The 23,120-nt window shown below is 46.0% G+C and overlaps 1 protein-coding gene across 2 annotated transcripts in view; it reads right to left on the bottom strand.

The window, feature by feature from the left end:
- Positions 1 to 5,144: 5,144 nt before the first annotated feature.
- The window catches only part of LMX1B (LIM homeobox transcription factor 1 beta), an 87,540-nt gene continuing 69,564 nt past the window's right edge, over positions 5,145 to 23,120 (bottom strand). Inside the window, exons 3-9 of one of the 2 annotated variants that reach the window (XR_004061220.1) lie at positions 17,116 to 17,348; positions 14,365 to 14,543; positions 13,904 to 13,981; positions 13,443 to 13,509; positions 12,458 to 12,619; positions 8,713 to 10,765; positions 5,145 to 8,060 (exon numbers count right to left, since the gene is read on the bottom strand). Coding sequence is in view for 1 of the 2 variants with exons in the window: in XM_030961351.1 (XP_030817211.1) it covers positions 10,608 to 10,765; positions 12,458 to 12,619; positions 13,443 to 13,509; positions 13,904 to 13,981; positions 14,365 to 14,543; positions 17,116 to 17,348 (877 nt within the window). In the remaining variant the exon portion in view is untranslated. Of the gene's footprint in view, positions 8,061 to 8,564; positions 10,766 to 12,457; positions 12,620 to 13,442; positions 13,510 to 13,903; positions 13,982 to 14,364; positions 14,544 to 17,115; positions 17,349 to 23,120 lie in introns of those variants that run through there. The other variant, XM_030961351.1, reaches the window with a different exon arrangement.

The raw sequence follows: 23,120 nt of genomic DNA on the forward strand, positions 1-23,120 counted from the left end.
GCTACAACTATAATTAAAATTAGTACTTCATTATTCATCACTTATGTATTAATTGAAAACTAATTATTTATTAGTTTTTTTATGGCGCTATTGATTTATTATTAGCCATTAAAAATGCATTAGTCTCACAGAAATGGAGTTCAACTGTCAACTTACCGGGCTCAAGGCAGTTGGTGCTCCCTGTGACGAGCTGCAGTCCTGGGAGCTCCGGGTTGCATCACGGCAGCAATTAGAAATTGGGGTGGGTCTGACTCCTGCGGCGCTAGCTGTGGTCTTTACCATCACTGCAGCACACAGACCCTCACGGATATTCGGTCCTTGTCAAAACCATCCATTTCACACTTGCCCAAGATTTTAATGTATCAGTGTTTTGCAAACTGACTGTTAGTGTGGCAGGGAGAAGAGAAATCTCGTTAAGAATGGGAATGTGATCTCAGTAACACACACGAGCTCTCGCAGCAAGCTGGGACAGACACGGGCGCTTGGCTGGCGCTGCCAGAGCAGCTGCTCGGAGCCGTTCGTGGCCGTTGGAAGGCAGGCAGATGAGCCACAACTGGGATATCGGCTCCAACTTTCTGTTCTGATCAGCTGATACAGAAACCAGGCAGAAGCAGCCGCGTCTGGGTGCAGAGCTTCAGACACAGGCTGCAGCCCCATGTGAAGCTGCATCCCTGAAGCATCCCAGGAGCTGCCAGCCTGATAGCAATCTGCCTTCCAACACACTTTTGTTTCTTTCTGCCTAGTGCACAGCCTGGGGGCTTCTCCCTCTTTGTAGAAGTGAAAAAAAGAATTTAAGTTATCCAGGGCTACGTAATTAATTGTTTTTAGTCAGATGTATTCTGCCTGCCTCAGTATGCAGCAGGCTTCCACCGCTGTGTCCTGCACGAAAGATGGTTGCCGCTGGGAGTATAATTACATGTTTTCTCTTCTCAGTCCTAAAACAAAAGGTTTCCGCATAGTGCTGAAGTGTAAAGAAAGATCAAGGAATGCTCAGGGTTCCCGGAGAGCCCTTCAGTGCAAGGCTTATCAGTGGCTCCTTATCGCCACTAATCTGACAACACAGGTGTGATGGGATGCCCCAGATGGGACGGATCTCTGGTAATCTGATCAGGAGTAACTCATTGTGTGCTGCTGGACACCGGTTTACTCGTTACCCGTTGAACAAAGGAACGAATTAAGCCTACCTGAGAGGCGCTAGTACCCGCAGGGATGTGGTGGGGAGACCTTGGCTGTGTGCGGGTGTGCAGCTCCCAACCATTGCACACCACCCCGACGTGCTCCCTGGGGATGGGGAGAAGAGCAGGAAATTACAGAAGGGGTGTTCAGAAGGAAAAGGCATTTCACATCCCATGTTCCTCATTTTAATAATACAGATGGCTCACTGTGAAACATCTTCCAAAAAAAAAAAAAAAACCAAAGCAAAACTCTGTGACCTGCATCGTTGCAGAAGTGGCAGAGCCAGAGCAGCAGCCTGTGCCCTCCCACTGCTCTGGGGAAAGATGGACAGGACTTGTCCCCACAGCTGGGTCAGAGAAGTTCATGGCTGAAAGGGTCAGTGTCTGGTTACAGCCAGGGTCACAAAGCAGAGAGATGCTCTCCCCAGACTCAGCCCAAAATGTCGTGAACAGAGGGGTCCATCAATGCATGATCAGTTCTGCTCTCCTCTGTGGACCAGGTCTCCCTCACGTTCTTAATTTCCAACTCCCTGCTTGTGCTCCCTGGGCCTCATCACCTGAAGGGAGGAGGCAGCATGCCAAAGCATTGTCTTGAACACTGAACTAAAGGAGCAAAAGAGCTACAAATAATTTGGGGAAGAACTGTGTTGAGCTCCAAATGAGGTTGATTGTGTATTCAGGAAGTAGTATTTCAGGTAGAAAGCTGTAAGGAACCCTTCAGTGCTCTACTCTTTTCCACAGTAATTTGAATGGAAAAATGGCTCAACTCTGACAAAACCAGGTGAATTCTACATAAGCTTGTTAAAAAGTAAAATATCAGAGCATATGGAAAGATTTGTTTGGAATGGGAGGAACACACAAGCACATGACGATGACAAAAATTTCTGTCACTGATGGATGACGTGAGAGATTTGAGCCAGGCTCCTGTGCTTTATGTATAGCTCCAGCCTGTCCCTCCTGTCAGCTGCTAAAGGTTTGCCATAAAACATTGCTCTTATCTGCCTGTCTTACAGACTCTTTTTTGCTTTGGACATCATCTGACTCTGCCAGGATCTGATCAAACCCTCATTACCTGCTGCTTCTAGGAACTGGATCTGCCCTCTCTGCCAGTCAGTCAGTACAAGGGATGGCAAGAAGATTTTGGGGTGAGCAGATGTTGTGTTAGATCCGTGCAGGATTCCCTGTGGATGCACCATCCCAAAGGCATACAAAAATATCACTTCACTTCCACATTTTGGCTAAAGATGAGAGAATGTGATGCCCTCTTACTAACTAAAGGTCAAGATACTGTTAGTGTAAGTCCGGATGGCAGAGCAAAGACTCTATCATCATTCAGTGCAGTGAAATGTGCATTGCTCTAGTTCATATCATGCTTTATACAATTCTCCACTTTTATTTTCTTTGTAGTTTGGGGTGCAGCTTTGGCCATGACCAATACTGAGCCTTCTCACCAGGTGATGCTGCAAAAGCCATGCTGAGCTTTCTGTGATAAAAGCATCCAGCCCTGGCCATGGCTGGTGAGAACCATCAGACCTGTGCAAGGAGCTGCAGGCCAAGGAGATGTGCAGATCAGTTCTGAATTTAAGGTCTTCACACTTACAACTGACACCATGCAAGCGTTTTACCCAAGTGATTCATATTTAGTTCTTGAAGTATGAGAAAAACGAGCTGAAGACTGCAAATGGTGGCTGTGGCTTTGACAAATACTGCAGGCCAAATTCATTAGTAAGCTTTCAGAGAGAATTGTTTCATTTTCCCATCAAAAGTAAACAAAGAAATAGCATTTCTATCACCCCATTTCAGAATGTACCTGCTGGTTCTGGGACTAATTATCATGTTCTTTCTGTGATGGAAAATAGCCCTATAGCATCTTAATTGCAAAATTTGGTTTTCAGGAAAGAACGGTTTTCTGAGGACATAAAAATGTGTTTCATTCTTACAGAATAATTGGTTTATATTTGAATATATATAAATGAGAAGCAAGTATGCCATCTATTTCATAGCATTTGATGTACAATCATTTATACAGTGGGGCCATATTCATAATAGTTCTTTTATGTTATTAAAATTACTAATAAAACACTAGACATTCATTTGTTACACCACTTCCAAGTGCACGGGAGGATGAACAAATGTGTTTTCATTATAAGAGGTAATAATAATTAAGAGTGACAGAACCTTATCCTCAGAATCTGCCTCCCAGCAGCAGTTTGGCTGATAAAAAACCAGAAGTTAAGATAAGGCAGCAATTATTAAGACAAATCTTTTGAAGGGCTGTTTGAACTCCTGTGTCCAGCAGATAATCTGATTTTACAAGGTGCTCCAAGGCGGGGGAGGCTGCATGGGAAGCAGTACCCAGGTGCAGGCCTTTAGCCCCTTGCACCGGCATTTTTACCTCTAGCCATTTCCCTGGTCTCTTCTTCTTTTGTTTGCTACAGCTGTGGCACATAAATCAGTCTCCATTCTGTCTCACTGACACCAAAGAGAAACAGAACACAAACAATGCACAACACCAAGCCCCAAATGTATTCATCTTTTTTTTTCCTCCCTTTTTTTTTGTGATCCCTTTCACCTATTTTTGGGGGGAGATTCAAAAATGGCTACAGGCAACTCTAATTCTTCCTTCATGAATATTAGATACAGAGCATGAATATTTGAGTAGCTAATTCTGGCTTAGGTGAATCCAATTGCTAATGGCAATTCATTTTTCTTCAGTGACATTCCACCAATAACCAGTGTGAGTGGGACAGGATGATGCAGTTTGGAGCTGGAAAGCAAGAGAGAATGAAACTAGGAGCAGAAATGCTTTATTGATCCAGTCCTCGGGTGGGACTCGGGGCTTGCCTCCTCCCTTATCTTGGGAGAGCTTGAGCAGGGAGATCTGTGCTCAGCAGTTACATTGTGGACCTTTAAGAACAAAACAGGGAGAAAAACTTTTAAACTGATTTTTATTATGTCACTGAGATAGCACCTCCTGATGCGTTGCGCCCTTTGTGGTGTCACCTGTGTGATGTGCAAACTGCAGTGGGACAGACTCAGTGCCTGCAGCCTGGCCCTGGGATACACCACTGGGCAAGGCCTGCTGGGGCTGGGGAATGGCCTGTTCCTCCAGGGGAACCCACCTTGCTGCACAAGGGCTACAGGGATGTGCTGAAGTGGCATGGGAGGGTGGAAATGGGGCTGTTCCATTTAGTGGTACTAGGTTATCTGTAAAACTGCATGCTTTGATTTTTTTATTGAACAATAGAAATTGTGATTTGGTGTCCAAGACATAGAAAAGAAATGGTGTGTTTCTGGACCTAAGGAATAGCAGTGAGTAATCAGATATGACCAGATCAAACCTCAGCTGAGGTTCCATGTTTATGTTTACATGGTCCAAGAGACACCAGCAAGTATCTATCATTTTATATTAGTCTCAAATTTGTCATTACTAGATGGATACTTTATAACCCATTGCTAATACTTACACACTTTGTCTGCTTTAGCATGAGGCTGCCCTTGCACGTGCTGTGCACAGGAAAGATCACACTGGGTCTCTGAAATCACCACGGAGCAGCTCCTCTGCTGGGGCTGGGGCTGGGGCTGGGCTGGCTCCCTGTAGCCGGAGGAGCCAGGATGTGTAAAAGTCTGTCACCATCCCTGCAGAACAGCTCTCAACCTTCAGAGGCCAAAAACCAGCGCAAAAGGAGCCTCTGCCATCACCCCTCTGTGTCTCTCCACCAGGCAGCCTGGGCTCCACTTGCACAGCACTAAAGCCATCGAGGCAGTGCCCAGCTGTCCCTGGGCTCTCCAGAACACTGCTGCCAGCCCCAGGGCACAGAGAACACACTCTCAGTCTGCAAAAGCAAAGAAAGAACTGCACACTGAGAGAAAGTCCTGCTTAGTTTACAGGTCGCTTTTATTTACAAATATACTGAAGTGTAATCTCTCTCTTATTTTTCTTCTGTTTTTGTTTATACTCTCTGTGTGTGTGTGTTTGTACGTGCACATGCACGTGGGAAGGAATGTGATGCATGAGAAACATGGATCTTAGCTGCCAGCAATGGTGGCAGGAAAAAAATGGAAGTAAAATGAAAATTAAAAACACTAATAAATAATTTAATAATGACAAATAATTAAATAAAGAAAAAATTCCAATCTACATACATTATGGTGGTTTGTTTCCGACACAGAGGAAAAGGAGCAGCGAATCTACAGTGAAAGGAGCTGGTTAAGTATGAGAGAGCACAGTCATATTTTTTACAAGTTAAACAAATTGTAACAGACAGCTACAAAATACTACATTTCGATAACATAAATACAGAATATATAAATATACAAGTAATACAGCCATACACAGCTAAAAAATAGGGTATTCACCTAAAAACAGAGTTCCCAATGCAAAGTATCTGGCAGCCCCTTCACAGCTGCTGCTGAACAGAACCAGAGTGCACCAAGCCAAGGTGATCCAGGCTGCAGCCAGCAGGAGGGAAACAGCCATCAGCGCAGTCAGATCAGCCTCAGAGAAGCAAGACCGCGTTGAAAGCCCACCAAAGCCAAAAAACTTCAGGCAAGCAAATGCCCAAGCATGTCCCTAAGCAAGGAGCACCGGTGCCTGAAGTGCTGGCCTTGTGGCTGCCCTGTGCCCCCAGGCCACGGAAGGGGGCTCTGGAGGGACCTGCATGCTAGGGAGCAGCTACTGGTCACAAATTGGTGGGGTGAGTCGGGCGTGGGGCTGTGTGAAGCACGATCCGAAGCACTGAGACTCTGGGTACTGTGGCTCCAGCTCCCACAGCTGCGTTGTGCTTCAGCTGCCTCTGTCCTTCACTGCTGTGACCCAGCTCCAGCTCGTGAGAATCCTTCCCTTCCTCATGATTCTGCTGTTCATTTCTAGTGACTTTCAGAGAGAACCAGAGTTCTTATGTCACGGTTCATAGAGGTGCTCTTGTAAAGCCCAGCTTGCAGCATCCCAGCAGCATCCCAGAGCTGGGTTCACTGGAGTACCTGGGGCAGTGGCTTGGGATGTACCTCTGACCCTTAAGGAAACTGGAAGGGAGTCCTGAGCACAGTAGGAAGAGGGAAGTGGGTTCACATCATCTCTGGAAGGTTTGCTGGCATGAAGGACCTTCCCCATGGCATGATGCACAGCGTGCTGGCTGAGCTATGACCCTTCAAAGGACCTGGCAATGATCATCTGAGTTCTGCAGGGTGGATTTGAAAAATCCACTCAGCAGCTACTGTGTGACCAACATGAGCCACATCTCAGGCATGGTTAGCTGCGACTGAGCCAAGTGATCTGGATGTTTTTGATGACAGAGTTTAAAGAAGAAAAGGAGACCAAAATACCCAGGATGGTGTTTCAATATAAGTGAGTGTAACCATCACCATTTATTTACAGCAGCATAATTATCTCCAGTATTGTGACTGTGAAATGTCTGCCACCAGCCCCAGGGCTGCTCCTCAGGGCGGTGATGAGGAGGGTCTGGAACAGCAGCACAGCCCGAGCCATCCCCTCGGCAGCCAGCCACGCCAGGGGAAGGTGCTGCTGCACCCCAGAGCCCAGCTGGCACCCACACCAGGCGGCTCAGTAACTGCTCAGGGTGCTGGGAACCCTCTGCCGCCCTCACAGACCTGCAGCTGCACAAGAAGGACCTCTGAGCTCATACCCAGCATATTCATTCTGATCTCACAATCATCTTTTTTATACATTATTAAGCACACTGAAACCTAATCAATCATCTTTTACTTAATTGCATCTTGTCACCACTTCAGCTGCACACTTATTCCTTGATTAGCCAAAACAATATGATGGAAATACTGTGAAGAGCTCACTTGATGCATTTCTGTTAGAGAGGGGTTAATTTCCTAGGGAAAATGATCACTGTAAGGTGCATGTAATAAACTGCTGTCATGACCTCTAGCCTTTGAGCTCCCATATGTACAATCATTGTTTGTGGTTTCCGTGGAAGTGCCAGATGCTAAGAATTTTTGGCAAGAGTTTATCAATTTGACTCAATGTAAGGTATTAGTGTGATATGGCCCATTAAACATTTTACTTTCACCTGATCAGTAAATTCCCTTGACAACAGAAGAGTAAAGCAGAAATCAAAGAGGTCAGAGGTTGCTGTATAATCTTTTACTGCAAGGTCCCAGGTTAAAACCACAATGATCACACTCCAGTAGGATAATTTATTCCACAAAAAGAAAGTGACATTTATTTTGCTTTAATGAACTTTGGCCTTTGCCAGCTATTGCAGGCCCACTGGAAATCCTTGCCTATGCATTCCTTCCCTGGACCAGCAGCGGCCCGCCATGGCATGGAAAATGTTACACGTGCCAAGGGCCTGAATGTGTGCGTGTGTGTGGCTCCAAGGGTGGCAGAACATGGGGCAACAAACAGCTAAGGCATCATCATACGACACGCCAAGGGAGAGGAGATAGTATGTACAAGCATGAAAAAAAAAAGGTGGCAAACAGTCATCCAGAGAATCAGCAAAGAATTATACTTCAGCTACAAAATGGGATGTCTGATTTTTTTCCTTGGAGATGGATTATTTTTCAACATCCATCCCAGATGCAGAGGTAGAGTTGGGACAAGGCAGTTCTCCAAACTGTAGGTCATGTTATAGTTCTCATTTAAGTCCCTGTAAACACCAAAAATGCCATTTTGATCCTGCCAGTAATGAGATATGAAGCAAGGCTGTGCTTGTATGAGGAGTCTACAAACTGGTGCATCTGAGAGGCTTTTCTATGACTGTAAAGTAGCACAGCAGAGGGGAGAAGAGGGAAACGATGACTCCATTGAGGTCGGTGGTGACAAATGATATGTTTACATGTGCCATATGAAACCTGCTTGCTTCTGCCCTGCAAGCAGCGAGGATCACCTGAGTTCTTTATAGATGTTTGCTATCATGCAGAGAGAAAGGAAATTGTTATTTTGATACACAAAGAAAGGGTAAAATACTTGAACAGGATGGGTAAGAAAAGAAAATCCTTTCCATTTCAAAATATATCCAGGGGCTCACAATGCTCAGTTGAAACCACATCCTTGCCAGAAAGCAGGGAAAGGTCACTAGGCAAAGCATATGGACACAACAAACCCACCTTCCTGGGGATGGCAGCAATCAGGGACAGGGACAGGGACAGGAAAGTCCCCTGGAACCCTTGCAGAGCCACCAGTCCCTTTCCTGACTGAGGCTGTGTGCAGGACACAGGGGCTCTGCACCTCAAGCAGAGGGAGGACAGTCCTTGGACTGAGCTCTGCCCCCCTGCACGACGTGCACACACTCAGGGACACATACACAGACACACAGACACACAGACACACAGCCAGAGACATACACACAGACACAGACATACACATGGACACACGGACACAGCCACATGGGCACACAGCCACATGGACACACAGACACGCACACAGACATACACATGTACACACACACGGGCACACGCACACAGACACATACACAGACACACAGCCACACACAGACACACACACACAGAGCCTCATCCACGGTGCTCTCCTCCTCTCCAGAGTGAGAACGTATGCACTTACACTGCAGATAAACTTGGCTTTCTCAAGAAACGTCCAACATGCTCAGTGCACACTTCCATGCTGGGGGAAAATGGTATTTTTGTCCTTGGACCCATCACCCTGCCGTTCCCAGCGTGCCTCCGGAACACCAGGAGGGCCTGTCTCCATCAGCTGCTGCGGGGCTCCCAGCAGGACTCCCCGAGGCGGTGGTCCCCGCAGTGGGGCTGCTCCCTCCCTGGAGGCTGCAGGGGTCCTGCTCTGGTCTCCCCTCCATGGGAGACCCACGCTCCCACAGAAGATGCCAGGCCCCACAGGGACACTGCGATGCTGGCCTGGTACCAGTCCTCAGCCTGCAGGAGTTAGATTAACGAAAGCTTTGGACTTGTTTTTCAGCTATTATGGTCAATATATTAAAGGTATTTATTTAAGAAAGTGCCTATCCTGCCAATCTTTCCCCATGAGCTCTATTTTGAACACACCCTATAATTACTGATATTACCCTGGCAAATACTCCCCATGAAGTTTTCTCTACTGAGAGCCATGACTGTACTTGTCTGCTTCTCCACATTATAATTATCACCAGGCAATATTTATAGCTATACTATTATTATTTATGATATTTTATGCCCTACAAAAATCTATATGACATATGCTCAAACTTCAGCATCAGAGACAGACGTCACCTGGGCCACCCCTTGGTCGGTGCGTCTGTCCTTGCAGAGCTCACACTGCTCACTCAGCTGGCACCACAGCCAGGAGTCCTGGCAGGGGGCATTTGCAGGCCCTGCTAAAATTTCAGCTCAACATACCTGAACTTCCCACTGTCATTTCTTTCACAGTTTGCTGTTCCTGGCTGGTGCACATTTCAGGACTTCTGGTGTTTCAGGCTAGAACTGTGTATCCTTGTTTCTTGCTGAGGCAAGGTAACTAAAGGAGTGCTTAATTATTCCAGATGGACAATAGAGAACAGCATATTTATGCCTCATGCAAAACAAATAAACAGAACAGAATGAAAAACACTTCTTCGCCAGTCATGGTCTAGACTTGAAATTTGGCACTGCAATACTTACAAACAAATGTAAATATTTTAATCTCACACTTCAGAAAAAATTAAATAGATCTGTCTTGTAAGCACCTTTAGTTTTAATTACTTGAGATCAATACTAACCTAAATACCTCTGCCCCTAACATGCATCTCCTCTCCAGGGTCATAGACCTTTCTTACTCTGAAATCACTGGCTTTTTCCACAAATACTGCTAACCAGTTTCCTCAGTATCATACGGATAAGGGCTATAAACTAATGAGCAGATCTAGGTTATGTAGAAAAAGTGTAGAAAGGAAACAAATGTTGAACATCACATTTACATTAACTTCTCACAGTTCAAATGGAAATTTATCCACAACATAGTATGAATCATGCAGTAAGAAAAGGAGGAATCTCCAGTTTCTTTGATTTATTTGTCATATGGTTGACTGATGTCAGTATCAGTGGCTAAAAAAAAACTTTAGACATCCAAAAGAAAGGAGAAGAGAGAGGAGGAAAAGGTCTAGCTTTCCACAAAATCCATTTCTTTTAAGATGATGAGCTCAAACCAAACCAGATCAAAGGCTGAGGACGAGCAGGTTCTTCTGTTCCTTCCGTGCTTGTCTCGTGGTCTGGCGCCAGCTGGGAATCAAGGGTATGGGACGGGTGGATGTGTTTTGTCTCCCTATATATGTATGTATGTAGGTATTAAAATATATGTACATACATACACATATATGCAAACAGAGACAGTCTTCCTAAAAAAATGCTCTTTGCAGTCCAGAGGCAGCAGAGTCACTGTGAAGGAAGAGCTGGGCAACATATGGCTGTAGAGTCTGCACTGGAAAAGTCACTGGCTAAACACACGCCGGCTGTTAGTTTTCTTTACTTTCATGAGGCGAAATAGGAGCTCTGCATAGAGTACAGCCTGTCAATGGGGTTTCCTACTCTAGCCTGCATGGAGTTAACTTCGGAAGAGGCAAGAAAACAGTCGCTCAAGCTAGTTAAAGAGGTATCACTGTCGATATCATGAAAAATGGAGTCGTTTCCTGCAAATGAAATGCACACGTTAGGCGGGATGCTGCGCAGCCGGGGAGGACACAGCACACACGGATGCTCACGTGCTGCACGCTGCAGCGAGCAGGAACACTCCTGCTCCTGAGCTCCCATGCTAACACACTTTGGCTACGAGGGTCTGACCTACAAGTGGGAGGGCTTGAAATCAACCCACAGGGGTCAGCCGGCAGCAATGCGCCCAAACCTGCCAGGGTTTAATTTCAGTTTCAGTCAGCAGCCAAAACAGAGTCTTGGCTGACAACAGGAGCAGACGGTGCTGGGGAGGAGCAGGTCCCCAGCTTCTCCACGGGTTCCAGCACTCATGGGAGCACCAGGACTGTCAAGAAAGGTGGAACCAGGGTGCCCATGAAAGGGAGGCATGGTCTAAGAGCCATAATCATACTGGTCTTCATATACTCACAAGGCAAAAGTTCTACCAGTGTGACAGGACCCAGGAAGAGACCTAGTTTCCCTGGCCTCAAGTGAGTTACAGCTGTAAAAATGGTCTCCTTTCAGAAAATTCCACTCTTTTAGGGCTGGTCTGGAACAGCACCTTGTATTTCCTTTAGCAACTATGATTTCAGCTTACTTCAACACTGAAGGTTCCAGAAAAAGCTCTAGCTCAAGTCCTAGGGGCTCTGCAAAAGTGTTAGTCTGCTTCTTTTTCCTCACACACTCATTTGAAAGGGCTTTGTGCCATCCCCTGCACCCCTTTTGGAGCATAGAACCTACTTCCCAAGGAGTTTCACTCAGAAAGCCAAGCAAACCAACAAAATCACAAGCCACCTAATGCTCGAGGGCACTTCATATGTCCTCAGCTCCTTACAGGACCTCCCAAACTTCCTGGTGTGCACCATGGACTTGTCTCAGTGGCAAAAGTAATGACACAGACTCAAAGCAGATTTCCTGTTGGCCTGTGCACGCTGTGCTGGGGACAGTGATGCGCACGTGAGCCTCTACAGTGAAGTGCTCCTGGTCAGCAGAAAGGAGTCTGAAACAGGCCCTTGTGGGCTACCGCAAGGCCGAGAATCACAGTCTGAAAAATCCTCTGACATTCTTTTTAAATGCCACACTGCAATTGTCCAGAGCCAATAATTGAGCATTTAGTGCTTGTAATGCGTTTGATGTGGGGTCAAGCAATTGTGAAAGCAAACCGTCATCTTGATTTGGGACAGAGAATAAAACTATGCAGGAGAAATGTCCTGTGGTAACCCATCTCTTAGTAGCTCAAGAACTGTTCTTTAACAAATCCACGCATCCAATCTGAGTGGTCTTACAGGGCTGCTTATTCATTTTGTAATGAATAGATTACTTCTCTTTATTGAAGGCACTTTTTCCTCAAAGCTTCTAAGAAAAAAGGAAAAATTTGTGAGGGAGCTAGAATTTGGTACTGTTTATTTTTCAGTGTCTTGGACAGTGGTTTAAAAAAGTGGAGTTTGGAGAGGTGATGTTGTTTGCTTATTGTTTATCAAAATTATACTGTGAAATAGTTCTGAAAGGTGTTCAGAGCTTGAGATGAGCTCTGGTCTACCCCCTTATGTGCACAAGAAAATACACACATAAAACTGACTGGTACAAATCCCAGAAAAATATTCTAAAAGCCAGTAAAGCTGCTGCCCCTATGGAGTGTGATCCAGCACATGGACCCAGCTACTTGGGATGTGGCAGAATGAGGCATGCCTTACCATAGGGGTTCATGTGGTCGCCTGGCATTTGTGGAGGGGTAAGACCCTGCTGAAATGGGTCTGTGCCATAACTGCTTTGCTCCATTGCTACAATCTGCTGCTGTGGTGGTGCAAGTGGTGTGTAAGATGTCATCATCCCTTCCATTCGGTTGGACATTACTTCTGCAAAGCAAAGAGGAGGAGCAGTTACTGCTGGGGAACAGGGCAGAATCAGTGGCAACAATGAATCCTAGCAAATGCGGTCAGGGGTATCCTGTCAGTCAGAGAAACTTTCCAAATTTTGTCTGAGCATAGAACCCTGAGCAATAAGCTGAAAGACTTGTAATTTCCACATAATTTCTGGAGCTCCTAGGTCCTGGACCTTATCCTCCCAAAGTCCATACAGTCTGTCTGACAGAGCCCAGTTATTCTCTAACTCCTGCTGGTCCCAGTTTTTCTGCTCTGGGTAAAGTCGAGGATTTGAGGCTGCAAGGTCTTGGGAGCTGGAGATACTCAAGAGTACCCAGAGAGCAGCAGAGCAAGTTCCAGCTCCTGGGTGCAGTGCCTGCCCCAGGGTCCAGACACTTGTGGGGGCACAGGAGGGGCTCTCCGTGCCTTGGCTGGGGCAGTAACGCCGATGCCTGTGCAGATTGCCAGCTGAGCACTGTGCCCCTTACTGCAGAAGAAAACAAACTGAAGGATCTGTCTGGAGCAAGCCTCCTGGAGATTTCCTCCAGTGCAGACACCTCCACGTGGCACATTCCTACTAGAAATGAGGTAACAGCTTCTGCATGAGCACCTCTGGGGTCTGATCCCACCAGGAGAACTTGGAGTAACCTGTCATGGGCACTCAGGCACACCTTTGTGTCCTTCCACTGCTGATGGCACATGTCACCCACAGCCCTGCACGCTCCCTGCATGGCTGTACTGAAGTGTCACGTGGGAACAGCACTTCCAGACAGCTGCTGATTCTTTCTCTCACTTTGCTTTTTCACAAATCCCCTACCTTGCCCTAGTCGCTGCGAGTTCTGCTGCTCCTGCTGCTGTTGGTGCCTTCGTGCTAGCTTTTTCATCTGAAAACAAGCAGAAGAATAGAACAGTCTTGTAGCTCCAAATGCAACCATTTTGTTTCCTTACAAAACCCTCTGCAAACATCTTATCAATTAACACAGACCATTTATACTTATGCACACACTGTTGTGGGTTCCGTTTCAATTCTAAGCTTAAACACTTCAGTTTCCAGTTCAGATTTGCATGCAAAATTTACTCCCAACCCTGAGTTGCTTTGAGCATATTAATTTAATGTCTGTGTTTGGAAGTTGCCTTTCCAGTGGATGTAGAGAGCAGAGCAGGCAGAACACGCAGAGCTCAGCTGTGGGACTTCTGCAGTGTGAGCTGCAGCCAGGGCAAGAGCCCATGTGAGGCACAGCCTGCATTTGACTTTTGAGGGTGGGACAAACAGCCTACCTTTGCTCTTTGGTTTTGAAACCAGACTTGGACGACTCGCACACTGAGCCCTGTTTCAGCTGCCAATGTTTCTCTGACCTGCAGGAGGAAATGTTTAATGATGCAATTTTTCATAAGTTAAAAAAAAAAAAACAAACCAAAAAACCACTAATCAGTTTTGTTAGGAGGAATGTTTGTACTTAGAACAAAAATTGCATGTATGGAATTACTTTTAAAAATTAATCATATTTTTGCATAGTGTTGTCAAGTTCTGCCCCAATGGCGCTACCAGTTCTGTAACTACTGAACAAAGAGTCCGAGCTGAGGAAAATGACACTAAATTTTACCCATAAAAGACTTCTGTGCAAAAAGAGTGCTCTGCTTTCACCCCGGGAGAGCTGCTATTGGCCCAGGAAGGGGCAGGGCTGTCTGCGGCTGTGGCCTGGTGTCAGGGCTGGCTTGGTCCCTGCTGAAGCACCTACCTTTCTGCAGGGCTTAGAAGATACTTCAAAGGATGCTTTGAATGCTCGTCTCTGCTGTGTAGTAAGTATTGTTCTTGGTCGTTTAGGTCTTCTTGGGTCCTTCCCATCATCGCTTCCTTTTCCTTGGGTTACTTGGCCTTTGGTGGGCTTAACATCTCCATCTTCATCATCACTTTTGACTGGTGAAAAAAGGATATATAATTGCACTTGTTCCACCAAGAAAACAGGATATTTGAGAACTGCTCTTCAGTCAACAGGTTAAACTATTGTCCCATGGTTATTTGAATACCTAAAGCAGCTGTGGGCAGCAAGAGACTCTCTCAGATCTCTGTGCTCTGCCAAAATCAAATGCCACAAAAGCATAAAATGTTTTCAATTTTTAATTGAGGTCCTGATCAGGGGATGGAAACTCAGAAAATGCTTCAGTATTTCCAGGAATTGGGCACAGAGACACTTTGTGCCTTTCCAGCACCTCTTGGTCCCATGTGCTCACCTGCCCCAATCACAGCCCCAGATAAACACCTTCACCTTCACAGTTGAACTCCAGCTTCTCCTGAAGCGTTATGTGCAGACAGGTACTACTGCCTGCACTGCTACAGCAGCAAAACAGCATAAAGCAAGTATCACACAAGTATCTCAAAGCCCATCTAACTCAATATAGTACAGAATCCAGTTATTGAATACTGTTTTGAATGTTTTGAAGGTCCAGCAATAATATTAAATATAATCTTTGTCATCTCATTTCTACTTCCCACAGAAAACATCAGTAATCTTCCTCTGTGCATTAAAATGTGTCCATATGTACAAGCACAAACTTCTCTTTTTCAGTAAATGTATACAAGTATCTATGTGCTTGTGTAGACCAAAGAGATTATTTGTATTTTCTATAATTAAATTCTGAATACTCATACAATCTGGTGATATTGCATGTGTTAGTATATTGTCCTGGGAAATCTCAAGCACAGTGGTAAAGCTTGATGAGTAAATACAAATTTTGTTGAGAAAATCAACCTTTCAAGTCAGCATATTTTATTTGACCAGACTACTGAGTTTTCTTCCAGAAAACACTATCACATTATTATAGGGACTTCAACATGGAGAAACACATGGAATTTTTTATATACTGAAAGACTACATTTGGGGAATCAACAAATTAGACTTTAATTCATTTTAGGGTCTGATTATTATGCACCTAGCAGTCCAATTACCTTTTACTTTAATAAGCATCTTTGGCCTAATGATTAAAGGGAAGTTCAGTCATTTTAATAACCATGACATTATTAACTTTCCAGCATGCCATTTCTAAGGAAAGGTTTGTGAGGATTAATACTGCTCATTGGAGAGTTACTCTTGTGTCCAGTGGATAAATATTTGATTGAAGCAGGACACATTCTCAGCCAGGGCTTTGCAGACTGTGTGCTCTCACGCAGACCCCTGGGAGATTAGTGTTTTCACTGTGTTAGACAATGGGAGACAAACAACTTGTTTAATTTGTCAGCTTGTTTTTCAGGTTGGGTTTGACTAACAGAGAATAATGAGGGGAAAAAAGCATCTCCAGGACTAAGAAACTCCCCTTTGTGCCAAAGGGAAATGAAATTGAAACCAAGACTGGTTTGTGCTACCGTGGTAGCTCCTCACTGCAGATCACAAGTCAGTCTGGTCCCGAAGAGGAGCCCACCCCTGCTCAAAGCTGGTGCCAAATGCAGCTGCCAGCAGCAGTTGTGTGAGTGAGGACAGCAGTGGGGAAAGGTGCTGTGGCCAGCCCCAGCATGGGGACAGCCTGGCAGGAGCTGGTCAAGGGGGTGTGGTGGACACGAGGCAGGTGCACAGGGGCTCACTGGAGCTGCTGGGGGCAAAGTGTGCTGATGATCATGGAGCTGTCAGCACATGCCTCACATGCCTCAGGCCCGTTCACCAGAAGCCCAGACCCTCTGACTTGAGATTTACTGAGCAGAGCACTCAGGGTCCTGCAAAAGCAGCATGACAATAACTAAAACACTGCTCCAAGAGTGGCCCTGGTCCCATGCAGACACCTTTGTCTTGAGGTATTCCTGGTGTGGAAATACAAATTTTAGCAATGTGGAGAATATGACTCTCAGATTAGAGATCAAGGATAATTTCTGCTACCAGTTAAAATAGAGTAACACATTTTCCCATAAACCAGAGGCAAATACATCATTTGTACATGTAATGGAATGGTAACTGTTGATTTTCTTGGAAAACAACTGTGTGATTATGATGGCACAAACCCACATCTCAGTTACTTTCAGATTCTCTTCAGTACTTCTGTGTTGCACTTGCAATCTTTTTTAAAGGTACTATTTGTAATTGGCAGAGAGATTCCTCTTGTCCATTTTCCTAGTTTAGTGCTGAAATTTTATGTGAAGAAGATCCCCTGAAAAATATGTTAAGTGGATGGAAGAATGCCTACAGAGAACAGCATACTGATACCTTACTTGAGTGAGACCTTGGGTAGCTAAAGTCAGTCTGATTTATGCTTTATGATCTTACAGAAAAACACACTGATGAAAGCAAAAAGAGTTTGTCTTTTACTAAGCAGGAGGTTAAGGAAGAGAGTCAGGTTAGGGAAAGCAGACTGCCAGTAGGAATGTTTTCAGCTGTGCCTGCAAATTTGCATAGGTGGCACATGCATACAGATGAAGTGGATGTGAAAATGGATGCAATTTCTATACAAAAGCTCTACAGACCCATGCAGCTTTTCCAGTCAGAGCAGGTGTGGGAAAAGCTCACCTGAGTCTGAGTCGTCTGGGCTGACCGAGCTCAACAAGTCTTTCTCTTTCTCATAGTCACTTTTGCAGAGCAGCTGCCCTTCCTTGAGGACAAACTCGTCCCCTTTCCTCAGCTGGCGCTCGCAGACGCAGCAGCAGAAGCAGCTCAGGTGGTACACGCACTCCAGGGCGCGCATCACGAACTCCGTCGGCGCGATCTTCTCCATGCAGCCGCTGCACTTGGCAGCAAACAGCCTGCAAGGGAGAGCAGCACGGTCAAGGGCAGCATCAGATCATACCCTGCGTGGGTCCAAATCCAGCAATGCCTGCACACATCAGCCTGGCTCATGCTTCTGCACACGGCAAGTCTTGCATCCTTTGGCTTGGAAATAGCATAGACATGCAATTTTTTCAAATCTCAATTCCTTTGGTCTCGAAATTCCCTAAATCACCTTTCCTGGACAAAGCCCACTAAGATCTGTCCTTATCTCAGTGGTTTTTTCCTTTTCAAGATGAGAAACAAAAGGGAGCTACCAAAGTCGGATAATTGCTTAAACACAAATGTATTTCAATTCACCTTTTAGAGGAAGGACCAGCTCATGCTTTGTTTTATGCAGGGTCTCTTGTTCCAGCACTTAAGCCCTATTCTGAACAGACTTTCCATTTTTGGTATTCTCTGTCTCTGAGGAGGCTGATAAACACAGAAATGAGCATGAAAACTTTGTGCTTTTGCTGAGGCAAAGTCAGCACGTGTGCACACACACATTATTGTACACATGCAATCAATAAAGAGAGGAGTGAAATAACACAGCTTCCCTTTGGATGTTGAGTTATTCCAGAACAACCTGTCTCTGAAGGAAGTACTGTGCATTTTAAATGGTGTGAAACATCCTTTGGCAGAGATAGGCAGTGATACAATCTGTCAAATTACCAGTATAATCCCAGACCCTAGAACACACACTGCATCCAGACTAGTTCTTATTAATGCTCTGTAAACCCTGTCTTTCATCCATCATTAATTTTCTAGGTTTAAGTTAGAATTATTTAGATTAATTTTATTTTGCTTTCCTAATGGCAACTGGGAATCTCCCTAAGTGAGATTTCAGAAAAGGGCTGCCTCAAATAAAGACAGATTGCTGTTACATCCCTGTGTCACGTGGTGTGCTGGTGATTTGAAATTCAGTGTCCTTTATGGCAATACATCACAGTGCAAGGTGCATGAACATTTACATTTCAGCAAGGAAATGAACACCACTGCACCAGCGTGTTCACAGAAAAAAAAAATTAGATTCTGCCTTTTAGCATGGGGTATGCTGACTTTTTTCTGTCATCAAAATTATAATTTTTCACAAAAAAGGCAATTCCCTCTGATTTTAGAAGGCTAAGACTGTGGTAGTTACTCATTCCTTCAGAGCCTCCATTTTGTCTGAGCTGAGAAGTGCAGGAAAATGGCAGTACAAGCCCTCGGCAAAGGGCTGGAGTCAGAGTGGGCAGGAGGGAAAAGCAAATGTCAATACGGTTGCACACAGCATCCAGAAAATGGCTGAGAGAGGGGAACTGGGGTGTTTCTGGCTGTACCTGGGAGTGACCACACCAGGAGCCTGGCCAGCTCGGTGCACACCTCTGCACGACCAAAACCTCAAGGTAACAGTGGTGCAAAGTGGACTAAGTGGCTCTTCTTCAGGTATGAAATGAATTAAATTGATCCAAAGGAAACTGATGCCACCCAGGACCCTGGGCACTGCCATGAACAGGATGGCTTATTCCATACGCTCCGTTTGCTTCATCTGCAAGGTTTTCCTTACAATGCTTTAGCCAGCAAATTCCTAAGTAGAAAATATTTTTATCTCTGCACAATTTTATATCTTTATATCTGAAAGGATTAACACACAAAGAGGGGAGAAAAAAAAAGGTGCACTACAATAGTTGTTTCTGTTCAACTGCTTAAACCTATTTGACTCATTTAACCAAGCCTCGCCTCTCTGTCCGAGGGGATGCCCTCAGGACGGGCACACCTGGAGGAGACCTCAGGAGCGGCAGAGCTGGTGCGAAGGCTCTGTCCCCGCATGTACCTGCACTCTGCCGTTCCCGCCGGCCGCACCGGGCGGGACGGGCCGGCCCCGGGGCGCTGCTCCCCGGCCTTACCGGGAGGGACGGGCCGGCCCCGGGGCGCTGCTCCCCGGCCTTACCGGGAGGGACGGCCCCGGGGCGCTGCTCCCTGGCCTTACCGGGAGGGGACGGGCCGGCCCCGGGGCGCCGCTCCCCGGCCTTACCGGGAGGGACGGGCCGGCCCCAGGGCGCTGCTCCCCGGCCATACCGGGAGGGACGGCCCCGGGGCGCTGCTCCCTGGCCTTACCGGGAGGGACGGGCCGGCCCCGGGGCGCTGCTCCCCGGCCTTACCGGGAGGGACGGGCCGGCCCCGGGGCGCTGCTCCCCGGCCATACCGGGAGGGACGGGCCGGCCCCGGGGCGCTGCTCCCCGGCCTTACCGGGAGGGACGGGCCGGCCCCGGGGCGCTGCTCCCCGGCCTTACCGGGAGGGACGGGCCGGCCCCGGGGCGCTGCTCCCCGGCCATACCGGGAGGGACGGGCCGGCCCCGGGGCGCCGCTCCCCGGCCTTACCGGGAGGGACGGGCCGGCCCCGGGGCGCTGCTCCCCGGCCGCACCGGGAGGGACGGCCCCGGGGCGCTGCTCCCCGGCCGCACCGGGAGGGACGGGCCGGCCCCGGGGCGCTGCTCCCCGGCCATACCGAGAGGGACGGCCCCGGGGTGCCGATGCCCGGCCATACCGGCAGCGCGGCCGCCCTGGCGAACGCTCGCACACGGCTCCAGGGACCCCGGCCTGCCGCGGGCAGGTGCCCACCTCCCCTCTCCGGCCGCGCAGAACGCGGAACCTTCCCCGGGAGGGCTCTGCGGCCGGGGAGCCGGAGGCAGCCGGAGCCGCTGGGCGCTGCGGGCCCCGGGCACGGCTGGGACGCTCCAGGACGGGCTGCGGCTGCCTCCAGTTGTCTCCCAAGCAAACCGCACAATACGCCACCGTCCAGTGGCAGTGAAAACACAAATGCAACACATTTCACAGACAATTTCAAGAAGAAAAGCTCAGGAAAGCATAAATCCTCTGCACCTTCCCTCGAACAGGGACACGAAGATAACCTCCTCGTCCCGTGGAGCCCGTTGTTTCCCTGACCAGCACCTTTGCTGTCATACTGCCTTAGTGTTTGTGTTTTTTCTTTTTTCTTCAAAATAAATGTGAATAGAAAATATTTTGTGTTATTTACTGGCAACCGACTAGTCCCGTAAAGATGGTGCTTTTGCAACAGTGCTTCCCAAGGCAGCCTTTTAGCTATAACGAATTACACTGTCATCAGTGTAGATTAACTCATTCAAATGAACATTAAATTGCCCTGTCAATACTGCACGGACTTCATATCCTGAATTTAACTCTTGTCAAGAAAATTCCCTCCCCTGTACACAAGTACTCTCTATTATAACACACATTCACACAAATACACTCGCACACACACACACAGAGCAGCGTGTTGGGTTGAATTCTGAGATTATAAAGTTTTCATTAAACCTATCTTATAGGGTGTTTATAGGTATTTTTTCAGCTTCCCAAGAGGAACACAAGGTTATGCACTCTTTTTGCACAAGGCAATCTCACAACAGGAAACTAATCTTGACAAATGACCAGACTTTGATAGCTGTGATCTAAACCACTGCTCGTTAGACTGTTCATTTTATAAACGAATGGTAATAAACCTGTTGGGAAGTGTAGGATAGCAGGAATACTTTACAGAGCACCCCTTTACAGGTTTCAATCAAAGCCATAAATTTGAAGGGGAGCACACAGATATTCTGTGCTGAGACAAAGACTCTGTCCCATACCAACAACATTTAAAGGAATTTTTTTTTTTTGCTTTCTATACCTTTTAGAAATAATTTGCGTAACTCTGGCTTTTAACTCCCATGGCTGATTATCTCCAGCTCTCTTAAGCTAATGTCAAACCTCAAAATCCTTGGAAGTGTTAAAGTATGTGGAGAGTGGAAATCAAATGCCTTTATTAGAAGCCGCAGGAAATCTCCGACTCCTAAGCACAACGAAAACATTCCAGAGAAAATCGTTCAAAGAGGACAAAGAAGAAAAGCAGAACAAGAAAACCTTGTTTTGAATCAATGATTGCGGAGTTTTATAAATAAATTCTGTTGCCTGGACAATTTTGAAAGACAACTCAATAGGTTTAGGAGTTTTTAAGTGTGTTTGCCTGTATGCCTGGAACACTTGGGGGACTCAGCCAAGCTAAAGCTCAGAACAATGGCCTGTCTGTCCATCAGAATAAAAAATGCTCTGAAGCAACTTTACAGTACTAGATAATCAAAAAGTCTTTACCAGCCAAAACTGTGTGAACTTAAATTAATTTTGCATATGTATCAGGGCAATGCAAATGCTAAGACATGTCCTGACTTTAACCAGTAGATGAAAATGTTCACCAGCGGAAGAGGCCATAAAGATTTTATTTGTTAGGATATCCCTGTGAAGGCAGGCTGAATCAGTAATCCTTAGAAACAACCACAGTTACATGATCCACTGTGCCTTGCTGCATGGCACAGCCATCTGGAGTGCAATAGGGAGCCCTGATTTATTATATCCCACGCGGTTATCTCACAGTAAGTTTGACCCTGCTTTGCTCCTGAGAATCTCGGCTCTGCTGTTTACTCTCCTGGTGCCCTGACAACCCACCCTTTACCTTTCTGTGGCTCAGCCAGGTCCTTCATTTCCTCCTGTCTGTGGGCAAATAGATTTTAATTGTTTTATTATAACTAATTTAATCTGTGCTGAGAGATGTCCGTGTGCAGTGTGAAATTTGCCGCTCACATTAAGCATGGTTCAAGAGGTTTGTTATACAGGACAAAGGTAGAAAAATCGACTAATTCAGTCAGGTTGTTTATGTACTGGGCCTCTGCCATGAAGCAGTAAATAGGAAGTTATTAAGCTGTGTTTGATGTATGCAGGAGGACAGATGCTGCTTCCTACCTATCAGAGACCTTCAGTCATTTCCCTTTCTGTGTTATTCTGACATTATGTGTTGCAGCAACCACAGCAGATACCTGGCTTTCCTTTATTTAATAAATATGCAGAGGTAGGGGTCACGGCTTTTGTAAGTACTCTTGGTGCAGTCTCTACGTGTGGCATTTTTCCTCTGCTGGGATATCCCTGCTGGCCTGCTCTGATGCTGGAAGTTTGCTTCACACTCCTGTGCTATGAAACAGGGTAGAGCCAGAGTAAAGTACAGCATGTTTTTCACACAAGAGAGTCTTATTAAGAGAAGAAATTAAATTACTAATGAAAGATAGCTGTTCCTTGCTCTTCGGGATAAATTTTGATATTCTTTCTTTAGATGACATAGGATTGGAAAAACAGTGTGCATGGGGTTTTTCTAGCACAGGACTTGAATATTTTTTGTAGTGTCTTACAGTTCATGGGTGCTTATAAAGTGGAAAAACTGTTGCTTGGTTGCACTCAATTCAGAATACACAAAACATCCTGAATGCAGTAAAGCAGAACAGGAATATTATAAATTTATTATTTGAAACCCCCCACCCCCTTAAAAATGAAATAATCCATTTAACATATTTTCCCTGCAGATGAAATAATTACATATTTTATTAAAGCCAATTTCATAGCTGAGACTTCAGTATAAGAAAGATAATTCCCTTTCATCAAGTAGTAATAAAATGTGCAAAATTTTTAAGTTTCTAGAAAAAAACTGTAATATCTAGAGAGCAACTAAAACAAAGAAACCTTTTTATTCTTCAGGGAGAACTGAAGAAAATATTTATTAACCCTCTATCCACAGGTGCTGTAGTATGAACACCAGCCACTGGTGAAAGCTTGTGTTAAATCTGCCTTTCACAATGCGGATTTAGACTCACAAATTACATATTGCCTACCTTGGTAATGAATTACTTTTTCTTCATGTAAATATTTTACCTGTATTTCTGTGAGGAGTGCTGTACTCCCCTGCCAAG

Source organism: Camarhynchus parvulus, chromosome 17 (genome assembly GCF_901933205.1).
Source record: "Camarhynchus parvulus chromosome 17, STF_HiC, whole genome shotgun sequence".
NCBI classification, from domain to species: Eukaryota; Metazoa; Chordata; class Aves; order Passeriformes; family Thraupidae; genus Camarhynchus; species Camarhynchus parvulus.